The 22,023-nt window shown below is 46.1% G+C and overlaps 3 protein-coding genes across 3 annotated transcripts; 2 read left to right on the top strand and 1 right to left on the bottom strand.

Moving 5' to 3' along the window:
• Positions 1 to 340: 340 nt before the first annotated feature.
• On the top strand, positions 341 to 4,940 carry IFT25 (intraflagellar transport 25). The gene is made up of 5 exons (XM_054384387.1): positions 341 to 438; positions 791 to 897; positions 2,298 to 2,366; positions 3,308 to 3,351; positions 4,814 to 4,940. Exons 1-5 carry the CDS (start codon positions 341 to 343, stop codon positions 4,919 to 4,921), a joined length of 426 nt encoding a protein of 141 aa, XP_054240362.1. The 3' UTR covers positions 4,922 to 4,940.
• Positions 4,941 to 7,585: 2,645 nt separating this feature from the next.
• On the bottom strand, positions 7,586 to 12,776 carry DIO1 (iodothyronine deiodinase 1). Its single transcript, XM_054384583.1, is given in 6 exon segments — positions 7,586 to 7,651; positions 8,095 to 8,294; positions 9,590 to 9,733; positions 11,304 to 11,368; positions 11,370 to 11,701; positions 12,630 to 12,776. Coding segments are annotated over 6 exon segments (954 nt in total).
• On the top strand, positions 11,396 to 21,285 carry YIPF1 (Yip1 domain family member 1). Its single transcript, XM_054383961.1, has 10 exons — positions 11,396 to 11,435; positions 13,116 to 13,190; positions 13,851 to 14,014; positions 14,670 to 14,750; positions 14,861 to 14,948; positions 15,094 to 15,210; positions 16,725 to 16,891; positions 17,982 to 18,164; positions 19,701 to 19,792; positions 21,021 to 21,285. The coding sequence occupies exons 2-9, from the start codon at positions 13,160 to 13,162 to the stop codon at positions 19,785 to 19,787; spliced, it is 918 nt and encodes a 305-aa protein (XP_054239936.1). The 5' UTR covers positions 11,396 to 11,435; positions 13,116 to 13,159; the 3' UTR covers positions 19,788 to 19,792; positions 21,021 to 21,285.
• Positions 21,286 to 22,023: the final 738 nt, after the last annotated feature.

The raw sequence follows: 22,023 nt of genomic DNA, 5'->3' as shown, positions 1-22,023 counted from the left end.
CGGGAGCAGAGGTGTCGCTGAGGGGTGGCGGCGTGCGCTAGGGCTTCGTTAACCTCTCCCGCTCTCGTTGGGGAAAGTCCCCCGCTCCCAGACCTCCTGTGAGGGAGGCCTGGGTGTGGGACTCTTAGGAGGCTACGGCACCGGCCAAGAAGGAGGGGCAGCGGGGCTGTGAAGGGCTCTGGCTGCCCCGCGCTCAGGCTGAGGCTGACGCGCAAAGCACGGCGCAGTTACCGCGGGAGGAACGGCGGGAGCGGCCGGGTTTGGTGGGGACGCCGTTGCCTGGTAGCGGCAGGCTCGGCTTCCCCCTCCCCGTTGCTCCGTTGCCGGCCGCTGCACTGAGATGAGGGCCACCGACTGGTGCCTGAGCTCCGCGGGGGCTGCCGTCGTCCTGGCCACCTCCAGTGACGAGCAGCACCCTGCCGAGAACATGGCGGACGGGTGAGCAGGGCGCTGAGGGGCCGGGAGCGGGGCGCAGGTCCCGGCGGGAGCGGCTCCTCTGGGGCGGCCGCTGTCCCTGGATATCCAGCTCGGTGCGGCCCTTAACCGTAGCCTGCCCCCTTTGGCGCGGTCTTTTGCCTTTCCGTTCGTGTTGAAATCTGTTTCTGTGACCCCCACCGTGGTCCTGCTCGGGTACAGAGCCTGAACATATGTCTCCAGAGACCATCTCCAATGTCAGGGCTTTGCTTAAAATACCCCCCAGCGGCTTTTTCGTTGTTTTGTGATAAATTTGTTTTAAGAGAGTTGTAGCTGGAGAGCTGCAGGTGAGGGTTTTGTCCTGTTCTCTTCACAGAAGTTCAGAAACGTTTTGGACAACGACAGGCATGTTCCCCCAAGAATTTATTATTGGTTTTCCTGAGTGTGTAGCAATCAGCAAAGTGGCAATCCAGTGTTACTTGGGTAAGGCTTCATGTATGGTGGTCTGGAGTATGTAACATGTTAAAAATGTATGCTTGTGTCTTTTGTGTAAATTCTCACACCAGTGTCACATTCTGCATCTGGGGAGGAATAATAAATTGCACCAGTACAGGCTGCGAGGTGATCTGCTGGAGAGCGCTCTGTGGAGAAGGACCTGGGAGTCCTGGTGCACAAGAAGTTATCCATGGGACAGCAACGTGCCCTTGTGGCCAAGAAAGGCTAATGGTGCATTAAGAAGAGTGTGTCCAGCAGATCAAGGGAGGTTCTTCTCCCCCTCTACCCTAGAGAGACCTCACCTCATTCAGTTTTGGGCTCCTTAGTTCAGGAGAGACAGGGATCTACACAAGAGAGTTCAATGGAGGGCTACAAGGAAGATTAAGGGACTGGAGCACTGCCTTATGAGGAAAAGCTGAGAGACCTAGGGCTGTTTAATTTGGAGAGAAGACTGTGAGGAGGTCTAATAAATGTCTATAAATATCTGAGTGCTGGGTGTCAGGAAGGAAGGGACAGGCTCTGCTCAGTTGCACCTTGTGATAGGACAAGGGGCAATGGATGTAAACTACAGCACAGGAAGTTCCACCTCAACATGAGGAGGAACTTCTTTACTGTAAGGGTGACAGAGCACTGGAACAGGCTCCCCAGGGAGGTTGTGGAGTCTCCTTCTCAGGAGACTTTGAAGCCCTGTCTGGATGTGTTCCTGTGTGACCTGCACTAGATTCTGTGGTCCTGCTCTGGCAGCAGGGTTGGACTGGAAGATCTCTGGAGGTCCCTTCCAACCCATAACATCCTGTGATTCTGGAGGTAGTTTCTTATAACAGACACACAGCCTATCATAAGCTTCATGTAGCTGCCCTCTACATCAAAAGGTTTTCATAGATAAATCAGAAAAAGATGGGAAATCTACCCCCACCTGCACTCATTCTCTTCTTGCAGCACCTTGTGCTGAGCTTATAATTCACCATTCTCTTGCACACGAATGACTGTTCTAAGGCAATGGACAGGATTACAGTACTTAGGCTTTCAATTATTTATTGATTTTCATAATTTTGTAGGGCAGAACTATCTTATCCTTACTTTTTGTTTAAATGATGTGAAGGAAAATAACAATTCTAAGCCAGAAAGGACTGTTACAAGGTCAGAGCATGGAGACAGGAGCTTGACCATGGAAACGTTTTTTGTCCAGCCTGGCACATGAGGATGGTGGGTATATGACAGTCCTATCCCAGAAGTTAAAGGAAGAATGGGTTAGTTAATGCTTTTAAAGGGCTTTATAAATGAAAAGTGATTGATAAATATCATGATCAATAAAAATACCATACAAAGCTATCAATGTTATTGAAGAGTCATAATCTCTCTTGATATTTTAAATGTCTGTATTTTAGTGCGGACCTTAAGAATTGAAAGAAGTGTATCCAAAGACCCAGTAGATTTTGAGCAGTGCATTGAAAAAGGTAAGATTCTGCACCTGAAGCAGCAGAAATCTTGTGAGAATAATATTGGATCTTTTTCAGGGAGGCATTTTAACCCCATGTCTGTTTGCTGAGTGGTCAAATCTGGCTTGAAGATTGTTTTATTAGACATTATTGTAATAATCACGTTTAAATCAAGAGCTGGACCAATTTGAAGATACAAAATGCTATGTAAGAGCTAAAAGCACTATTTGTGCCCTTAATTTTATGTTCCAAAAATTAAAATGTTCCCCTATGAAGAGAGACTGAGATCCCTGGGGCTATTTAGTCTTGAAAAGACTGAGGGGGGATCTGATCAATGTCTATAAATATCTGAGGGGTGGGTGTCAAGTGGAGGGGGGCAGGATCTTTTTGGTGGTTCACAGTGATAAGGAACAATGGGTTCAAACTTGAACATAGAAGAGTTCACCTCAATATGACGAGAAACTTCTTTACAGTGATGGTGACAGAGCACTGAACAGGCTGCCCAGGGGGGTTGTGGAGTCTGCTTCTCTGGAGACTTTCCAAACCCACCTGGATGCATTGCTGTGCAGACTACCCTGGGTGATTCTGCTCTGGCAGGGTGGTTGGACCTGATGATCTCTTGAGGTCCCTTCCAACCTCTGATATACTGTGATAGTGTGAAACCAAGTATAATTGTATAATAAAGTGCCATTTCCTGCATTGGTTTGGTGGGTGGGGATTTATTTGTTCTTTGTTAATGCCTCTTGGGTCACAATTTAGGAAACAATCTGATGAGTGGGGTTCATATACCCTGAGATCTTGCAAGAAGTATTATCTTAAACCACTTTGTAACAAAAAACTATTTCTGTATGCAGTGTAAACTCATGGTTCTTAAACTGTCTTCAACTCTGAAGCCCAGTGAAAACTTTTCACAGCATTGCACTTGTTCTTCATTGTTTGCTTTAAAATGTATTTTCTAGATTTGCAACACACAGAAGGACAGCTCCAAATGGAAGAATTTCCAGTGAGTATTTCCAGTGGCCATCAGTAGTGGTTCATGAAATGGAGTGTCTAGACTTAACTGGAGAGAAAGCATGAGGAACTAAAACATGTCTGTATTTACACTTAGAGCTAAGTTGATGCTAGGTACAGGGATTTGTAGATTGCAGCATGAAAATTGCACTTCTCAACTGCTGCTTTGTAGCTGATGGCATGAAGTTGCACCTGCTTACTGCTCCTAACTGTGTGAAAAGTGTGTTAAGGCTGCAGTATTTGGCAGGGATGGGATTTTTTATGATTTCCTGTCATCTAAAGGAACTCTGAAGCTGGCTAGATGTATTAAAAGAGCTTGATTGGTGTGTAATTTGAACAGACAAATAAATACCTAGATCCATCTGTTTAACAAACCTCTGCAAATGTTGTTTGGAACTTGTGTTACTGTCCTAGTTTTGAGCCACAAGCTGCCCAGGGCAAAAGGACAGAAAAGATATTTTATCACTTCCCAAGGAGTGAAATAAAAATGCTCCACACTGGATTGGAAGTTTAAATAGAATTTCTGTTTACAAATATATACAAAAGGCATTCAGGTGAAAGGAGTACATTCACAAATTAGGCTTACCAGGCCAAAACCTTCCAGAGCCTTCCAAAAACCTCCACCCCCCTCAGCCTCAGCAGGCCCAAGGGCAGCCAAACTGACCCCACTAGCCCCAGGTCTACGAAGGCTTCAACAGGCCCAGTGGTGTAGCTGGAAATTCCCTGCCAGCCAAGGCCAGGAGAAAGCCTTTCCCCACAAACCATAAAGATAACAGCACATGGCCTGGGATGGAGAGAAGAGAGAGAGAGAATTGGCTGTACAGTGCCTTAAATAGAGAGTTACAGGGAAATGGAACAGAGTAACAGATTACAATATCCTGGGACAAGCCACCTGTCCCCCTGGGACTCTCTAGCCTCTGGAGGACTTTATGGTTATACCAATTCACTCTTAGTTTCCCTTAATCTACAACAGTTACTACAGAGAGGATGCAGTACCTGGTACTTGTTAGTTACTACAGAGGATTTAGTAACTGGTACTTGTACTAGTTACTACAGAGGGTGAAGTAACTGGTACTTGTGTTAGTTACTACAGAGGATGCAATAGCTGGTACTTGTTAGTTACTACAGAGGATTCAGTAACTGGTAGTTGGGTTAGTTACTACAGAGGGTGCAGTAGCTGGTACTTGTGTTAGTTACTACAGAGGATGCAGTACCTGGCACTTGTTAGTTACTACAGAGGATTCAGTAACTGGTAGTTGGGTTAGTTACTACAGAGGGTGCAGTAACTGGTACTTGTGTTAATTACTACAGAGGGTGCAGTAACTGGTACTTGTGTTAGTTGCTACAGAGGGTGCAGTAACTGGTACTTGTGTTAGTTGCTACAGAGGGTGCAGTAACTGGTACTTGTGTTAGTTCCTACAGAGGGTGCAGTAATTTTTCTTTTCCTTCTACAGCTTCCTGATTCCCAAGCCACTTACTTGCGTTTCATCATCAAATCTGGCTTTGATCATTTTGTGTCGGTGCACCAGGTGATGGCAGAGGGCACAGCAGGCACCACTTAAATCCAGCTTCAATTTGTATGTCACTTTTTTTTTTAAGTAAGGAAGTTACTTTTTGATACCTGTAGTGCAGAGAATATTTATTACGAAGAGCATGTATTAAATTGTTTTTGGAAGGTATGGAGGTGGTATGTATTCCCCACTGATTTAATATGTGGAACAGAATCATGGAATGCACTGGGTTGGAACAGACCCTGGAAGGTTCAACCTCCCTGCAGAGAGTAGGGACATCTGGCTGGATGGGCCCAAAGAGTTGTGATAAAGGGAGTTCAGTCCAGCTAGTGGCTGGTCACAAGTGGTGTTTGTGACAGTTCTATTTATAGCCAGCAGGTCGAGGGAGGTGATTCTCCCCCTCTCCTCCGCTCTGTTGAGACCCCACCTGGAGTACTGCATCCAGTTCTGGAGCCCCTATTACAAGAAGGATCTGGACGTGCTGGAATGTGTCCAGAGAAGGGCCACGAGGATGATCAGAGGGCTGGAGCTCCTCTGCTATGGAGACAGACTGAAAGAGTTGGGGTTGTGCAGTCTGGAGAAGAGAAGGCTCTGAGGAGACCTTCTTGTGGCCTTCCAGTATCTGAAGGAGGCTACAGAAAAGCTGGGGAGGGACTTTTTAGGGTGTCAAGTAATGATAGGACTAGGGGGAATGGAAAAAAACTAGAAATGGTTAGATTCATATGGGTGTTAAGAGGAAATTCTTCCCCTTGAGGATGGTGAGACACTGGAACAGGTTGCCCAGGAAGGTGGTAGAAGCCTCATCCCTGGAGGTTTTTAAGGGCAGACTGGATGTGGCTCTGGGCAACCTGCTCTAGTGTGAGGTGTCCCTGCCCATGGCCCGGAGGTTGGAACTGGATGATCCTTGAGGTCCCTTCCACCCCTAACAATTCTATGATTCTATGATTTAATATCTTTATTACTAATTTGAATGAGGGGATCGAGGGCACCATCAGCAGGTTTGCAGACGACACTAAATTGAGCAGCAGTGTTGAGCTGCTCAAGAGGAGGAAGGCTCTGCAGGGAGATCTGGACAGGTTCAATGGATGGGTTGAGGTCAATGGGATGGAGTTTAACAAGGCCAAGTGCTGGGTTCTGTACTTTGGTCACAACAGCTCCAAGCAATGCTGCAGGCTTGGGGCAGAGTGACTGGAAAGCAGCCTGGTGGAAAAGGATCTGGGGGTGCTGATGGGTGGCTGAACATGAACCAGCAGTGTGCTAAGAAGGCCAATGGCATCCTGGACTGGATCAAAACCAGTGTGGCCAGCAAGAGCAGAGAAATGATGGGGCCCCTTGTACTGGGCCCTGCTGGGGTCATATTTTGGTTTCAGTTCTGGGTGCCACAGGATAGGAAAGACATTGAGGTGCTGGAGCATGTCCAGAGATGAGCAATGAGGCTGGTGAGGGGTTTGGAGGGCACCATATAAGGAGAGGCTGAGGGAGCTGGGGTTGTTTAATCTGGAGAAGAGAAGGCTGAGGGGAGGTATTATTGCTCTCTATAGCTACCTGAAAGGAGGCTGGAGTGAGGCTGATGTTGGTCTCTTCTCCTGTAACCAGCAACAGGATGAGAGGAAATGGGTTTGAGTTGTACCAGGGGAGGTTTAGATTGGACACTGGGAAAAACCTCTTTAGTGAGAGCAAGGTGAGGAGTTGGAACAGGCTGCCCAGGGAGGTGGTGGAGTCACCATCCCTAGAGGTACTCAAGAAGCTGTAGCTGTGGTGCTTCAGAACATAATTTAGTGGTCATGGTAGTAGTATGGCTAAACTCAATGAGCTTAAAGGTCTTTCCCAGCCCTAGTGATTCTGTGATCTTCAACTAGAAGAGAACCATTAAGGTTGGAAAAGACCTTTAAGGTCATGGAGCCCATGTGTGGTGCAGTACTCTTGTTAACTGCAGTAACAGCATTCCAGCTCTATAACTTAAGACTGTTGCCCTAGAACTCTTGAACATAACTCAAGTCCATTTCAACTAGTATAGTTATATCAGACTTCCTTAATATAGGAATTAGAACTTGATTTCCTCTAAAATGTTTCCCTTGCCCTTGAATTTCAATAGAAAAAAAAAGTATGAAATGCTTAAATAGGAGATACTACTTCTTGCTGTCAAACAGGCCCTTGAAGAGTTCTTGAATTAGTAACTTTCTCAACTGTTTGAGGTTAATAGGCTGAATATAAACATTTATTAATGCTTAGGAATAAGCCAGTGGGGAGAGAGGCAGGATGGGGAGGGAAATAACCTGAAGCCATCTGAAGTGCTCCGATAGAATTTTTTTAATAACTGCAGATCAATCCCTTGTTTCTATAAATACAGTCTCCAATCAGGCCACAGCCCTCTGTGCTTTAGGCTGTGACTGTCCAATGTTGAAAGAGATTGTCCTGCTCAGAAGCCTTCTGAAGTCAAAGTGAACAGTTAGGAAAATTGTCTGTGTGCAAGAGAATCCTAATGGTGTGAAATTGGCTGCTTTGTGTGCCAGCTGCCTTTTGCAAATAACAGGTAATGAACATATCACAGATGTTCGCTGGATACACGTGCATTATTCTTCTTGTCTCTGCTGTTAAATTCTTGGTTTGTTTTGTGTTTGGTTTTTTTTTTTCTTTCCTCTTACAGTTATGCCTATGAAAAGTTAATGACTGAACTTTTTAAATCCAGGTAGTCTTGACTCCAAAGTCCTTTTTCTAGTTCATTTTTTCCAGGATAGCATGTATCTCCTGTGGGTGATAATTCCAAGGCCCCACTCCTCCCTGCAAAGGCAATAAAATGATACAGTGAGGCTCAAGCAGACAGGGCACAAGTCCTGTTAGAGCACAGCAGTGTGGGCAGGTGTGCTTGGGCTTCCTTTGTGCAACAGCCATCGCGTGGGAGATGGTGTGTACACAGCTTGACCCTGCTTGTGTCACTGGGACAGGGACAACTTCTGCATCTTGGAGCTGGAAAGCGTTTCTGGATCTCACAGTTCCAGGTTTCCTAGTGAGGCAGAAGATAAATATTTGAGCAAGGCTGAGGTGTGCCTCAGATAGGCACATTATAAAGGCCCGGGCTGGTTTTACTGCAGGTCTATTTCTCTCCACAGTTAGAGTGAACTGTGAAATGCTTAGCTCTCAAACAATGAAATATTGACACATGCAAAGCAGCCTGAAGTTATTCTGAAGGATAAACCTCTCAGTGCTTAGTGATTTTGTTGTACCTTGTAGATGACTTTCCCTCCTTGAAGCAGATAGAGTTGTTCAGGCAGTGCAGCATATTTGGAACTGCTCAGGTTGTCCATAGTGTCTAAAACCACTGGACATAAAGGATTATTCTGCTGAAGTAGTTGGGCTGCCATTTTTCTGTCTTCGAGGTGTCTGTGATCTTTAATAACAATGTTGTTTTTGAAAGTCCATCCATCTGAAACACATAAGAAGGGGGTTTAGCAAGGAATATGTTGAATAGTCGTTAAAGGTGGAGATGTATAGTGTGTGTCATATCCCCAAACTATCTTAAGAGAATACTGCAATTATTGGGGGGACTCTGGAATAGGCTGCCCAGGGGGCTCTGGATGCCTCCTCCGTGGGGGTGTTGAAGGCCAGGTTGGATGAGCCCTTGAGCAGCTGAGTCTAGTTGAGAGGTGTCCCTGCCCTTGGTGGGGAGGTTGGAGGAGATGATCTCTGAAGTCACAGAATCACAGAATGTTAGAGGTTGGAAGAGACCTCCAGAGATCATTGAGTCCAACCACCTTGCCAGAGCAGGATCACCCAGGGGAGTCTGCACAGCAATGCATCCAGGTATATTTGGAAAGTCTCCAGAAAAGGAGACTCCACAACCTTTCTGAGCAGCCTGTTCCAGGGCTCTGTCACCCTCACTGTAAAGAAGTTCTCCTCACGTTGTGGTGAAACCTTCTATGTTCAAGTTTGTATCCATTGTTCCTTGTCTTATCACTGTGCACCACCCAAAGGAGCTTGGCCCCCTCCACTTGACATCCACCCCTCAGATATTGATAGACATTTATGAGATCCCCTCTCAGTCTTCTCTTCTCCAGACCACATACCCAGGGCTCTCCTCATAGGGGAGATGCTCAAGTCCCCTAATCATCCTTGTGACTCTAAATAGCCTCAGCTTGTAGATGGAGAGGCTCTAACACTCCATGGGAGACTCATAGCTCTTTTTAAGGAACAGCAGTTGAAGCCGTAGTGGAGATGCAGTTATTAATGAAAGGAAGATTTCTCTTAAGTCTGCTTAAGGTCAGTCACTTGAGCTTTTGTCAGTGAATGAAGCCACCTCTTTATGCACATCAGCACAGGAGAGAGCATTTGCTGTGTTAGCCTCTCTTCCAATTTTAAGTAGCCAGGCTCCAGTGCTAGGAGAACAAGCTCCTGAGCTGAGGAGCAGCACACCCTGAGATGCCCAGCAGTGCTTCCAACCTGAGTAGGTCGCTTTCATCCTCAGCCATTCTAGGATGCTGTGATTCTACTCCTTCACCTTCAGGGATTTTCAGTACCTTGGTGTAGGGTCAGATGTGTGAGTTAAATCTTTGGAGAATTAGAGACAGAAACTAGTGCCCAGATTTGATGTTGCCACTTCTGATTTGAGGCAAATTTCTTTCCCCTTTGCAGTGCTCTCTTTTCCCAAGCTACTTTCCTTCCTGAAGGTAATGACACACGTCTGAGGTTTTGGTAGGCATCACTGGAATGTTTGTACTGTACCTTCTGCATGAACTTCTTCAATGTAGATGATAAGGAAATCTGCTATGGAACTGAAATCTCTGATGATCTTCTTGAACTCATCAAATTTGAACATAAATGAAGGTCAGGTGCAACTTCCAAAATTCAGGATTAAAGGTCTGTTATCTGGAAAAAACAGGACAGTTTGTGGTTAACTCAGTGGTGGGAGGGAGAACAGGAGTGAATGAATGCACTGACTTGAGCCTCTGTCACAGTTTCTTTGGGAGCCCCATGACTTTCTTCTTAGGACATCAAAATAGGTAGTAGAACATCTGCAGCTATGCAAAACAGGCATAAAGATGCTTTGTTTTTCCTAGCCTGGCTCTCTCCTGTGCCACATCCATCCATGGGCTTCACTGAGGGAGACTCTTCCCTTTGTAGAGCTCAGTAAAGGCAGGAGGCATCATGCAGGTCTCTCCTGTCCTCACCAGTTGTGAAGTTACCAACAGTGGGGGATAGGGAAACGATGGATATACAGCGTGTAGCATATCACACCCTTGCCAAGATCCTTAAGAATCCTCAGAAAAGCTAATCATGATTGTCTGCAAAGTTTTGTGGAGGACAGTAGTTGAGGGATGGACAGGGAAACAAAGAGTCCTGGTGCCTTTTCATTAACCTAGTGGCCATGTCTTGATGTTTTTTTTTTGTCAGAGGTTCAGGTTCTAGCTGAGCTGAGGGGAAGCCGCAGACTCTTCAGTCATGCATCACATACTTTCAGTGTGCTTCTGCAATTTCCTGTCCAAACAGAACCAGGGTTACATATTATTATTTATCAAACTAATGTTGCACAAGCCTCTGGCAAAAGTGTTTATGCAGTTGCTTATAAATCAGCACAGGATGTGCCCCCAGGTGTTAGCATCTGTTTGCAAGGCCTCCATTTAAGAGAACCTGCAGGACTTTAAAGCATCTCTTTTAATCTCTGGTTATACTAAATTACCTGAAATTTGTTCAACATCTTCCTTCTGGCTGGGCTTAACTTCAGAACCTTCTACTAACATAGATCTACATCCTAAAGGATCTAATAAAGGGGGGCCCTTCCTGTAGATCTCCTATTTCTCTTTGCCAAATTTGCATCCTGTTTTCTACATAAATGTAAATGTAATTAGGAGAGCAGAGTTGGAGAAGCACAAAATCCCTCCCGTGGGGGTCAGGACTACTGCAGCTTAATGATTAATTCCACCTTCTACAGAGATATCAGTGGGAGGCAGGGGGCAAAGTACAAAGCAGCAGCTTTTTTTTCCCCTGCTTGATTTCTAGTCACTTTCAGTCTGGAGAAACCACTGTGTGCTTTCTAGGCTTTAGGCTGGTGAAGAGAGCTGGTGGGGATGTTCTGTATGTACAGGGAGGGAGTGACAACCTGCACTTGTGAATCACTACCCATGGCTCTGATTCTGAGTCTTTTCTCCCTAAAGTTACCTTGGCTTTATATTTCCAGGCAGAGCCAGCTTTTGCAAGAGGTTCCCAAGCTTATTGGTGTGAAGAGATACTGTAGCCAGGATGATAAACACAGGTTGTTTTTGAAAATCAAGGGGCAGACAGAATGTGCTGTGTCTTTCCCTTCAAATGAGGCTGGCTGTGAGTTTTCTCTGCCATGTTGTCCTCCCTCCTGCCAGCTGTTTGTTCCTGTTCCCTCAGCAGCTTCTTCTCATATCTCATCTCAGCAAGCCAAACCCATCCATACAGCTGACTGACTCACCTCGCATGAAATCCAAGAGGTGACAAACTTCCCCGTTTGAAGTCACCACTGGTGTGTTGGGAGCAGGCTTCATCCTCCAGCCTCTTCCACTTCACCTTCAGCACAAAGAGCAAATATTTGAAACTAAAAAAGGTAGGACCCCAGTTTTCATAGCTGAACTTTGGGTTCTTGTTCATTTTGCTCTTTTCACCCAGTTTTAGGATGTATCTTTTCATGGCGTTGGGGAACAGTATCAGCAGTGTTTTGCCCACAACAATGTTCGCAGGAGTTTTTGTAGGAATACATGGTGGTGGAGGAGGTCTGACTGCTTCTGGTGGGAATGCAGCACAACAGCAGGGGCAAAGGTAGAGGATTAGGGGAGGAGGAAAAATTATCACGTGTTTGGTTGAATTTTTGCCCTGCCTTGCATGCTGTCACCTTTCTGTGTGAGCAAGGAGCCTGTCAGCCTCACCAGCTCCATCTGCACCAAAGGCATTAATGGACAAATTTTTAGTGCTAATTGCACAGTGCTAAGGTTTATTCACAAATATATATTTTACTAATGAGAGGAGGTGAATCAGGATGTTTTGTCTGAACTGCAGACTAAATGCTCTACAGCTCCCTGGAGGCTGATGTCAGGTGGATGTTGGACTCTTCTTCAAGTAAAAACTGATAGGACAAGAGCAAGACCTCAAGTTGTGCCAGGAAAGATGTAGGCTGGATATTAGAAAAAAATTTCTTCACTAAAAGGGTTGTCAAGCCCTGGAACAGTCTGCCCAGGGAAGTTATGGAGTCACCATCCTTGGAAGTATTTAAGTGTGTAGATGTGGTGCTGAGGGACATGGTTTAGTGGTGACGTGGTAGTGCTGAGTTAGCAGTAAGATTTGATGACCTTAAAGGTCTTTTCCAACCAAAATGACTGATTCTAAAAGTAAGTATTCTACCAGCAGTATCAAAGGGTGTGATGCTGCCAGCAGTCACACATTTAGACCCTGTGCATGCAAGGCTAGGAGCTTGCACGTTTTTGCACAGGACCATCAGTGCTGATGCTCAGGGCCTTGGGTTGATGCATATAGAATCCAAATCAATTCCAGCCATTAACCCAGCACCACCCTGTCCTCTAAACAATGTTCCTTAGCACCCCCTCTACACATCTGTAAAATCTCTCCAGGGATGGTGACTCCACTACCTCCCTGGGCACCCCCTTCCAGAGCTTTGACACCCCTTCTGGGGAAGAAATTTTTCCTAATAACCAACCTAAACCTCCTGTAGCACAACTTGGGGCCGTTTCCTCACAGGACTTGGGGCCTAGATCCTTCCCCAGCATGTATATGTAGCACTTAAAACGGCAGGAGCCGCTGCCCCGTTCCGGCGCCGGCGGCCGCGCAGGGCTCGGGACTCCGGGGCGAGCAGCCGCGGGCCGCGCCGGCTCGCCGCTGGCTCTTTACGGGGGCGGGGTGGAGGCGGAAGACGACGTGCCGCGTGGCCGCTCATTGGCCGGTGCACGACGCGTGGCCTGTACGTATCCTAGGAGCCGTAGGGCCGGGGGGAAGAGGGGAGTAGCGGAACTGCTGATTGGCTGTCGCTGCGCGGCGTCTGCTGGTCTTTAAGGGAGCGGAGCGGCTGCTGCCGGGAGCGGTTGGGCTGCGGGACTCGGAGGTGCGGGGGCTTTCCTAGTCCGGCACCGGAGCCTCGGCCAGCTCTGGGCGGGGTGAAGGGGGCGGCCCGAGGGACGTGAAGCGGCAGAGGCGAGTGGGGGCAGCGGCAGCGTGGCTGGCGCAAGGGGAAGCGATCGGCGTGGGGTGTGTGGGATTAGCGGTGCTGCTCTTTCAGGAGGGTCCGGGCCTCGGGGACCTGTCTTTCGACCAAGCGGATGAATGGCGGCTGCGGATGACCTGAAATTTCAAGGTAAAGGCGCATGTCGCCGGGGTAGCCCTGGGGCTTGGGGCCCAGCTGATGGAGCCGTCAGCCGTGTGGAGCCTTCCAAGCATTTCTGGGCTTTCTCGCAGTAGCCGCTTCCTTCGAAGTTCTGCGACTAGTTTCAGGAATAGCCTCTGTTTCCTGAGATGAAATTTTCGTGTTGGTGAACTAAAACCACTGCTGACCGAAATCCTGTGTGGTGGGAAGAGGAAGCTGAAAGCAGGCAGAATGGGCTGTGGTTTCAGAATTCATTAATTTTCAATACGTGAATTCAGGTCTGAAAAAATTTAATTCCTGGAGAAAATTAGAATTACCCATTTCTACATACTCTTCAGATAGGTAGCTTCCCCCAGCCCATGCTGGCCCTTGGGTCGGGGTTGATCACAGGAAGGAAAGGCAGATTCAGTGGTGCTGGTGTACCTTAATGCAGGCAGATAAGCAGGAAAAAGGGCCTCACATTTGATGAAATAACGAAATGTTGAGCTTCAGCTGCGTCTCCTTGAGTTTTACAAACCAGCTCATATTTAACAAGCCTAACCTATTGAGTTACCTTTTCTTGGGCAGTGTCTTAATGTAGTTTTTTGAGCCACAAGAACAAAACTGTTGGTAACTCGATCATAGCCCATCTTGCAATGTACTTATTTGCAGAATTTGACGATGCAGCTAATTTGCTTGCAGCAAATCCTGATGCTACCACAATAAGCATCGATGAGCCAGTCGAAATCCCCAAGAATCAGCACAGCCGCCTGCAGGAGCCAGGGAGAGAGGAGGATGATGAACTACTGGGGACAGATGACTCCGATAAAACAGAGGTAAGGTGCTTAACACCCATGCTGCCTCCATCAGCACATAGACAAATGGTGCTAACAGCACCGAAGTATTTCTAGAGGACACCAGGAATTTATGCTGGGTGACTTAAAACTCCGCTGCTTCTCTGTCACAGGTTACCTGTCTCATTGGCAGAGCTGGCAGGGAGCAATTGTTTGTTGGCTCTCAGCTGTTGTGGTTTGCAGTCTAGGAAATGGTCCTGAAATGGTAGAGATTTAAACTAAGCAAATGTGCCCGGAGATGAGTGTGGCAGCAGCAGCTGCAAACTCATCACTGTGCTTGTTTCTGCTGGTTCTGATGTGGGGTTGGTGACTCTGGCAGAAGAGCAGGAAACTTTGGAAGGGCCAGGGCTTGTCTGAATGGTTCAGTGAACGTAGCCATTAGTGATATGAAGGAAGGTGGTGTCAGGCTGCTCTTCAGAACCCTAGACAAACATTCAGCTTGAGGTAAAAGATGAGCTGCTGCTAACAAATACTAGACAAGGAAAGGGAAAACGTTAAATAATACGTAGTAAGCACCACCTGGTTAGGTTTGTTTTCTCTCCAGGTACAGATACCACTTAACTCTTGTGTAAAGGAACTAATAGTGCACAAATTTCGTGCTTGTAACATTTTCCACGTTGCCTTTCCCACTGTGCAGTTGCTCGCAGGACAGAAGAGAAGTGCCCCTTTCTGGACATTCGACTACTACCAGACATTCTTTGATGTGGACACCTACCAGGTTAATACTTCACTTCAGAGGAAAGCTGTTGTCTGAGCTCTGCCTCAGCCAGACACTGAGGTTTTTTGCTTTTTGCACTTTCACTCAGACAGATCTGTGTGTTTTCACAGGTCCTGGACAGAATCAAAGGCTCAGTATTCCCAGTGCCGGGGAAGAACTTTGTAAGGCTGTACATCCGCAGCAATCCTGACCTTTATGGTATGTAAAAGGTGTAAGAAGTTCTGTGCTAAAAGTTTCACATTTGTATTTCTTTTTACTTCCTGGCCTTAAAAAAAAAAAAAAAAAGACCAAAAACCCAAGAGTGCAGAGGAGTTACTACTGAACTTGTTTGTTTCCTTTTAAGGTCCTTTTTGGATATGTGCCACGCTTGTCTTTACCATTGCTGTTAGTGGCAATCTCTCCAATTTCTTCATCCACCTCGGCAAACCAACGTACCACTACGTGCCCGAGTTCAGAAAAGGTTTGTAAGTCGTTGATACAGTCCTGTGTTTGTGTGTTTGGAGGTTGTTGGGGTTTTTTGTTTGTTTTTTCCAGTGAAGTAATGTAGAAGTAATGTAAAAACAGGTCACATCTTAGATTTAGCAGAGTCTTTTGAGGGATTGCTCTCTATACCTTTTTTGAGATGTGAAATGAGTTTGTGAAGTGGGCTGTAACTGCAGAACTCCAGAGCATAATTACAGGATTTTAGTAGAGCAAGCAGGAGCAGTTATTTCTCCAGCCTTAGTGAATGCCCCCTTGGGCAGAGAGTGAAAGCCAAGCAGTGGCCACTGTGGTGCTTTTATAGGTACCTTTCTGGATCTGTGGCCTCCTAGGAGCCTGCAGGCCCCAGACAGAAAATGACTCCATTAAAGTATTACTCTCAACACCCACTGAGGTTTGTAAGTTGTCACCTTCTGGCAAACAAAAAAATAAGCAAAAGATGCTCAGCTGATACACGCTCTAAAGAACTCAGAGTGAGGAGCCAGTCGTCTATACCTACCTTTGTAGTATAAAGGAGCCTGCTTTCCTTGCAGAGGAACATGGCTATTCTTTGTCTCCAAAATCCACAGCCTGCTCAGGGGAACACTGCCACTTGGGAATCCAATCACTTGATTAATGTCAGATTTGACACTCATCTCTGTGCTCCCTTGCAATTTTTTCAGCACATCTGCATTCTGTTCTCAATTTTCAGTAGCTGTTAGTAGCCAATTCTGTATTTTTAACTAAGTTTTTCTTTCCTCTGTGGCTCTTCCTTTCACACTGAAACCAAGAGCATTTTGTACACAGGTAGAAGAAATGAATTTAAAATATCGTAAGGATCCTTTTTGGAGTCTTTACTTTTAAACTAGCTTGGAGTGTTGGCAAAATAGTAGCTAAGAACTTCTACATGTTTGATTCTGGCTGGTATTCCAAGTTAGACATATCACAGAATTGTCAGGGTTGGAAGGGACCTCAAGGATCGTCTGCCATGGGCAGGGACACCTTCCACTAGATCAGGTTGCTCAGAGCCACGTCCAGCCTGGCCTTAAACACCCAGGGATGAGGCTTCCACCACCTCCCTGGGCAACCTGTTCCAGTGTCTCACCACTGTTATGGTGAAGACCTTCTTCCTCATGTCTAATCTAAATCTCCCTTCCTCTAGCTTGGATGCATTCCCCCCAGTCCTGTCACAACCCAACACCCTAAAAAGTCCTTCACCAGCTTTCTTGTAGGCCCCCTTCAGATACTGGCAGGCCACAATAAGGTCTCCTCAGATCCTTCTCTTCAGACTGAACAACCCCAACTCCCTCAGCCTGCCCTCACAGCAGAGGAGCTCCAGCCCTCTGTTCATCCTTGTGGCCCTTCACTGGACATGTTCCAGATCTTTCTTGTAATAGGGGCTCCAGAACTGGGCACAGTACTCCGGGGGGGGGTCTCATGAGAGTGGTATAGAGGGGGAGAATCACCTCTCTCGACCTGCTGGCCGCACTTCTCTCTTTTGTCCCATTTCTATAGTGTCCATAGCAGCCACAACGATTTATGCCTATGCTTGGCTTGTCCCCCTTGCTCTCTGGGGATTCCTGATGTGGAGGAACAGCAAAGTTATGAACATTGTCTCCTACTCGTTCCTGGAGATCGTGTGTGTGTATGGCTACTCCCTCTTTATCTACGTCCCCACAGCGGTAAGTATGGCCTGGAGAGCGCACCCTGAGGGCATGCCCTCGGAAAAGCTGCTGGCTTAGAAAGTTGGCTGTTTCTTGTTGATTACTCCAAAGTTTGGGCTGGGCAAATCATATGCTCCTTTTACTTGACTTGTCTGGTGTAGAGACCTCTGATGGATCCTGGAAAAGCCCAGGGACATTTCCCCAGGGGCTGCAAATGCAAACAACGCTGCTGCTGGCAAGCCTGGCAGGCAGGCAGCTGAGCCAACTTCAGAAATCATGTCCTGTAGTAGTTTCAGGCTTTGCCTGGAAAATTTTCTGCAGATCTTGAACAGAAAGTGCTAGAATGTAAACAAATCACTATTGGGAGTAAAAAGGAAAATAATGATATGTTCTAAACAGTCCCATTGGACAGATTACAAACATGGTTGTGTAGGCTACTCTTTCTCTTTTTGACTTCCTTGCTCTAGCAGAAACTAGGCTCTGGCTTCTGCTTGGCTTTGCTGCCCTTGGCTGTGTTCTTTGTTGTGGCTGAGTATAACAAAATAACTGTCTGCTCTCTTCTCTTGTCCCTTTGTGTCCAACGGGATAAGGACTGGGGCAGGGTGTGGGAAGCTAGTAGCAGCTTTCCTGTTTTTTGGCCAGAGGGGTTCTTGTGCTGTTTATAAATTGTAAATACCTGTAAATATTGTATATTTTGTACATATTCGTTGCATTTCATTGTAGATTGTAGTTTTGCTTGTAAATATAGCTTCAGTTGCTTCCAACTGGGCTGGTCTGGAAGTTTAATGTTGGGGGGAGTTTTCAACCCACCACACATCCCTAGGGTCCAGGCAGTGGTGTGTGGGATGGCAATGCTGATGGCTCCAGGGACAAGCTTCTCTGGCAGGGACCATCCTGGGTCACTCTGATGAGGAGTAGGCCTTGGAGGGACATGCTCTTGTTACATCTGCGACTGCTGTTATTCTTTCCTCAGATAACAGACAGATAAGGTGTGAGTTAATTACTGCACAAATTGTCTGGAAGTGAGGAAATGCCAGAGAATAAAAGGTGACATAAAGGAATACATGTTTCCCAGTCTCTTTAACGATGGTTTTACTCCCTCTCACAGATTTTGTGGATCATTCCACAAGAAGTGGTGCGCTGGGTGCTGATGATCTTCTCCCTCTGCCTCTCGGGCTCTGTTTTGGTGATGACCTTTTGGCCTGCTGTCCGAGATGACAACCGGAGGGTTGCGCTGGTCACTGTGGGGACCATTGTTCTGCTGCATACCCTGCTGTCTGTGGGCTGCTTGGTATGACACCTCCTCGCCTTTTATTTGACCTGTTATGAACAAATCATACAGCAAAACCTCCAAACTAAAAGTTCCAGTTATTTCAAACACAGAAAAAATTGATGCTGGTCTGACTTTTGACAGTGCTGGCAACACACTCAGTAATAAATAGCACAAAATCACTCACAAAGCAGTTTGAATTCATCTGGAATTCATCACAGGATCAGCAAGGTGTATCCACTCACAGCTTATTCCAATGAGTACTGTGCTTAGTTGTTTCTTTAAAATGACTGAAGGTTCCATATATAGTGTATGATTATGAGTTTTGTGTATGAAAATATGAATCTGCTATAACTTTGTAAAATTTCAGCATTATAAAAAATGTAAACCTGCTAGGACTTCCTAAAATCTCAGCATTATAAAAAATGTAAACCTGCTAGGACTTCCTAAAAACCTCAACATTATAAAAAATGTAAACCTGCTAGGACTTCCTAAAAACCTCAACATTATAAAAAATGTAAACCTGCTAGGACTTCCTAAAAACCTCAACATTATAAAAAATGTAAACCTGCTAGGACTTCCTAAAAACCTCAACATTATAAAAAATGTAAACCTGCTAGGACTTCCTAAAAACCTCAACATTATAAAAAATGTAAACCTGCTAGGACTTCCTAAAAACCTCAACATTATAAAAAATGTAAACCTGCTAGGACTTCCTAAAAACCTCAACATTATAAAAAATGTAAACCTGCTAGGACTTCCTAAAAACCTCAACATTATAAAAAATGTAAACCTGCTAGGACTTCCTAAAAACCTCAACATTATAAAAAATGTAAACCTGCTAGGACTTCCTAAAAACCTCAACATTATAAAAAATGTAAACCTGCTAGGACTTCCTAAAAACCTCAACATTATAAAAAATGTAAACCTGCTAGGACTTCCTAAAAACCTCAACATTATAAAAAATGTAAACCTGCTAGGACTTCCTAAAAACCTCAACATTATAAAAAATGTAAACCTGCTAGGACTTCCTAAAAACCTCAACATTATGAAAACATTAGTGCTACAGAAATACGTAATGAGGAGTATTTAAGTTGTCTTTGTTGCAGCGGGCAGAGTGATGTCATCCAGGCTTCAGTTCTGGTTCTCCCCAGCTTTGAGAGTAGATAGAAGATAGATTTGGTTTCCCATAGCTTAGCATGCAGGGAGGTGGAGGAAAAACTCTTGGGTTAGGAGGAGATGTGCAGCTGACTTCAGTGGGGCTTCTGTCAGTGGAAATGGTCAGGAATTTCATCAGTGAACACAGCAGACTGTCAAATGAATACCTGCAGCCCAGTCCCTTCTAGGATGGATCTTTCTCAAAAGCCCTAGCTGCTGATATATTTAAAGCACAGTTAGAGCATCATTTCTAATCTGATAGGAACAGAAAAAGACCCAAATTTGCCATTTCACTGCTGTGCTTGTACCTTGTGAACAGTGGGCATGGAAAGAAAGAGCTAGGATGAGGCCTGTTTGTTTCACTCTAAACAAGCTTTTTCTCCTCTGTAATACATGTAGGCATACTTTTTTGATGCTCCTGAAGTGGATGTCCCTGCACCTATTATCCCTGCTCAAAATGGAACAGTAATAACAAAGAGTCAGTAAATAAGGTAAGAACCCAAACTGATCATTCCTCTGTAAATACCAGAAAGATCTTGAAGCCTGTCCCCATTACTATGGTTGAGTGGAAACGGATTTACCAGACCAATTTTGCCACATGATGCCTGTATAAAAATCTCATTTATTACCTTCTTTTCCAGTTAAAAGTTTCCAGTATAGCCATAGAACCATAAGAGATTGAGGACAAAGATGTTGTATTGTTCTTTTCTCTGGGATTTACTCTTGGTGAAGAAATACACATTTAAGTAATCTACTCAGTCTCATAGGTCATTTCCAAGATTTTTTTTTTCCCCCCAATCTCTTACAAAAGCCTAAGAGTGTTAGAATTTGTACTGCACACATCAAACTTAAACAATAAACTATTACCCTCTTATTTTCCTTTCATTTTAATATTAAAAGTAACTTGGATTTTATTTTTCCCCCATGCTATTTGTGACAATGTGTTTCACAGCTGCAGCTCTGTATATAGGACATTTGAGCAGGGCTGACTCAGAGCCTGCACCATCCCTATTGACCGACCACATTCCTTGTGTGGGATGGTTTGAGGATTTGCTTCCTGGTAGCTGGGAGTGCTGCCAGCAGCAGATGACATCTGAATACTGCTGGAGGGAGGGGACAGGGAGCAGGTCCAGGATAAGGCTGACAGACACACAGAGGCCAGGCCACTGCAAGTAGAATCCTAGAATGGCTTAGGCTGGAAGGGACCTCAGAGATCATCTGCTCCAACCTTCCCACCATGGGCAGGGACACCTCAGCTAGACTCAGCTGCTCAAGGCTTCATCCAGCCTGGCCTTGAACACCCCCAGGGAGAAGGCATCCCCAGGCTCCTTGGGCAGTCTATTCCAGAGTCTCACCACCCTTCTACTGAAGAACTTCCTAAGATGTAGTCTAAAAGTACACGAGCCACAAGCCTGTATGTGGAAATCAGAGCATTTACTGACCAGAAGCTGTATTAGATTGAAAACACCCCAAAACATAATGGCCAAATATGCATAACAAAAATGATCATAAAAAATTACTAGTTGTGACACAATCTAATCATGCAGATCGATTTTAGAAGCTTGCCTTCTGCAAAATCAGTTTCTTGTCCCAGGTGCCTCCTGAGATTCAATATGGTAGTGATGAATATTAGTGTTTAGGTAGACATATGTGCTTTATTGTGTCCTCTGATGCTGGTGAGGAGCTGTGACACTCAAAGGAGTTATTTGTCTCTTTCAGATCACAGTGCCATCTGCACAGATCTCTCCGTCTGTACAGTAATGCTATTTTGGATTATTTTTTCACTGAATGCCATGAAAAGCGCAAGAACAGGAGATGTTTTTGGTTATTTTTTTTTTCTTGTGGAAGAAAGGACAGCGATGTCCCATGGGCATACAGACATCTCCATGCTCCCTGGAGACTGACTGGTTCTGTAAGGAGAGCAAACATTTGATCTTAATCCCTACACAGCAGTTATTTAAGTTTTACCATGCTCAACACACTATTTTGCCTCTGAATAAAGTATTCTGAAGGCAATTTGTGCATGAAACATCTCACACTCTTTCTCCAGAGCTGGTGGGAGGGTTTGGTAAGAGGCATGAAGGTGGGGCAGAGGTGAGAGAAGATTTTTGCCACGGTACTGTTGAACCCACCTCAGGGCAGGTTGGTGCAGTAACTGAGCGTTTCCGGCAGCAAATGCCACCCTGAGAGCATTTCACGCCGTCCTCGCTGCTTTCCTAGCTCAGGCTGCGCTCTCTGTTCTCAGTCACCTGTTCCTGGGGCTGTGTAACGTCGTCCCTTGTCCCTCAGACCGGCACTTAGGAGCTGCTGGCCCCCTCCTACTGCACAGGGAGCCGGAGGAGCAGCCGCGCCGGGACTTGTGTTCCCACTACGCCAGTGGTGACGCCACTTCCGCTGGGGGGGCGGGACAACCGGAGTTCACATCTCCCATTGGCTGCTGGCGGCTAGTCCGCCCGGCGTGCTGCGGAAGTGGCGTGAGGCCTTCGGGGGTGGCTGTTGAACGGCGCAGACTTTGAACGGCACTGAGGGCCTGCGGGTGGGCCGCGGCTAATGGAGGTGGGAGCGGGCCGGCAGCGGACTCTGCTCCGCCAGGTGAGTGAAGAGGCTGAGGAGGGGCTGTAGTGGTCTCCGTCCTCCTCCGTTCCCCGCGGCCCCTTATACTCTGCTCCCCTTCAGGTGCTGGGCTGGAGAGTGGCGGCTGCCGTCGCTTGGTCCGTGGTGC

Source organism: Indicator indicator, chromosome 10 (genome assembly GCF_027791375.1).
Source record: "Indicator indicator isolate 239-I01 chromosome 10, UM_Iind_1.1, whole genome shotgun sequence".
Classification (NCBI taxonomy): Eukaryota; Metazoa; Chordata; class Aves; order Piciformes; family Indicatoridae; genus Indicator; species Indicator indicator.
The sequence above is the reverse complement of the archived record's forward strand: the minus strand, read 5'-3'. Positions and strand labels throughout refer to the sequence as shown.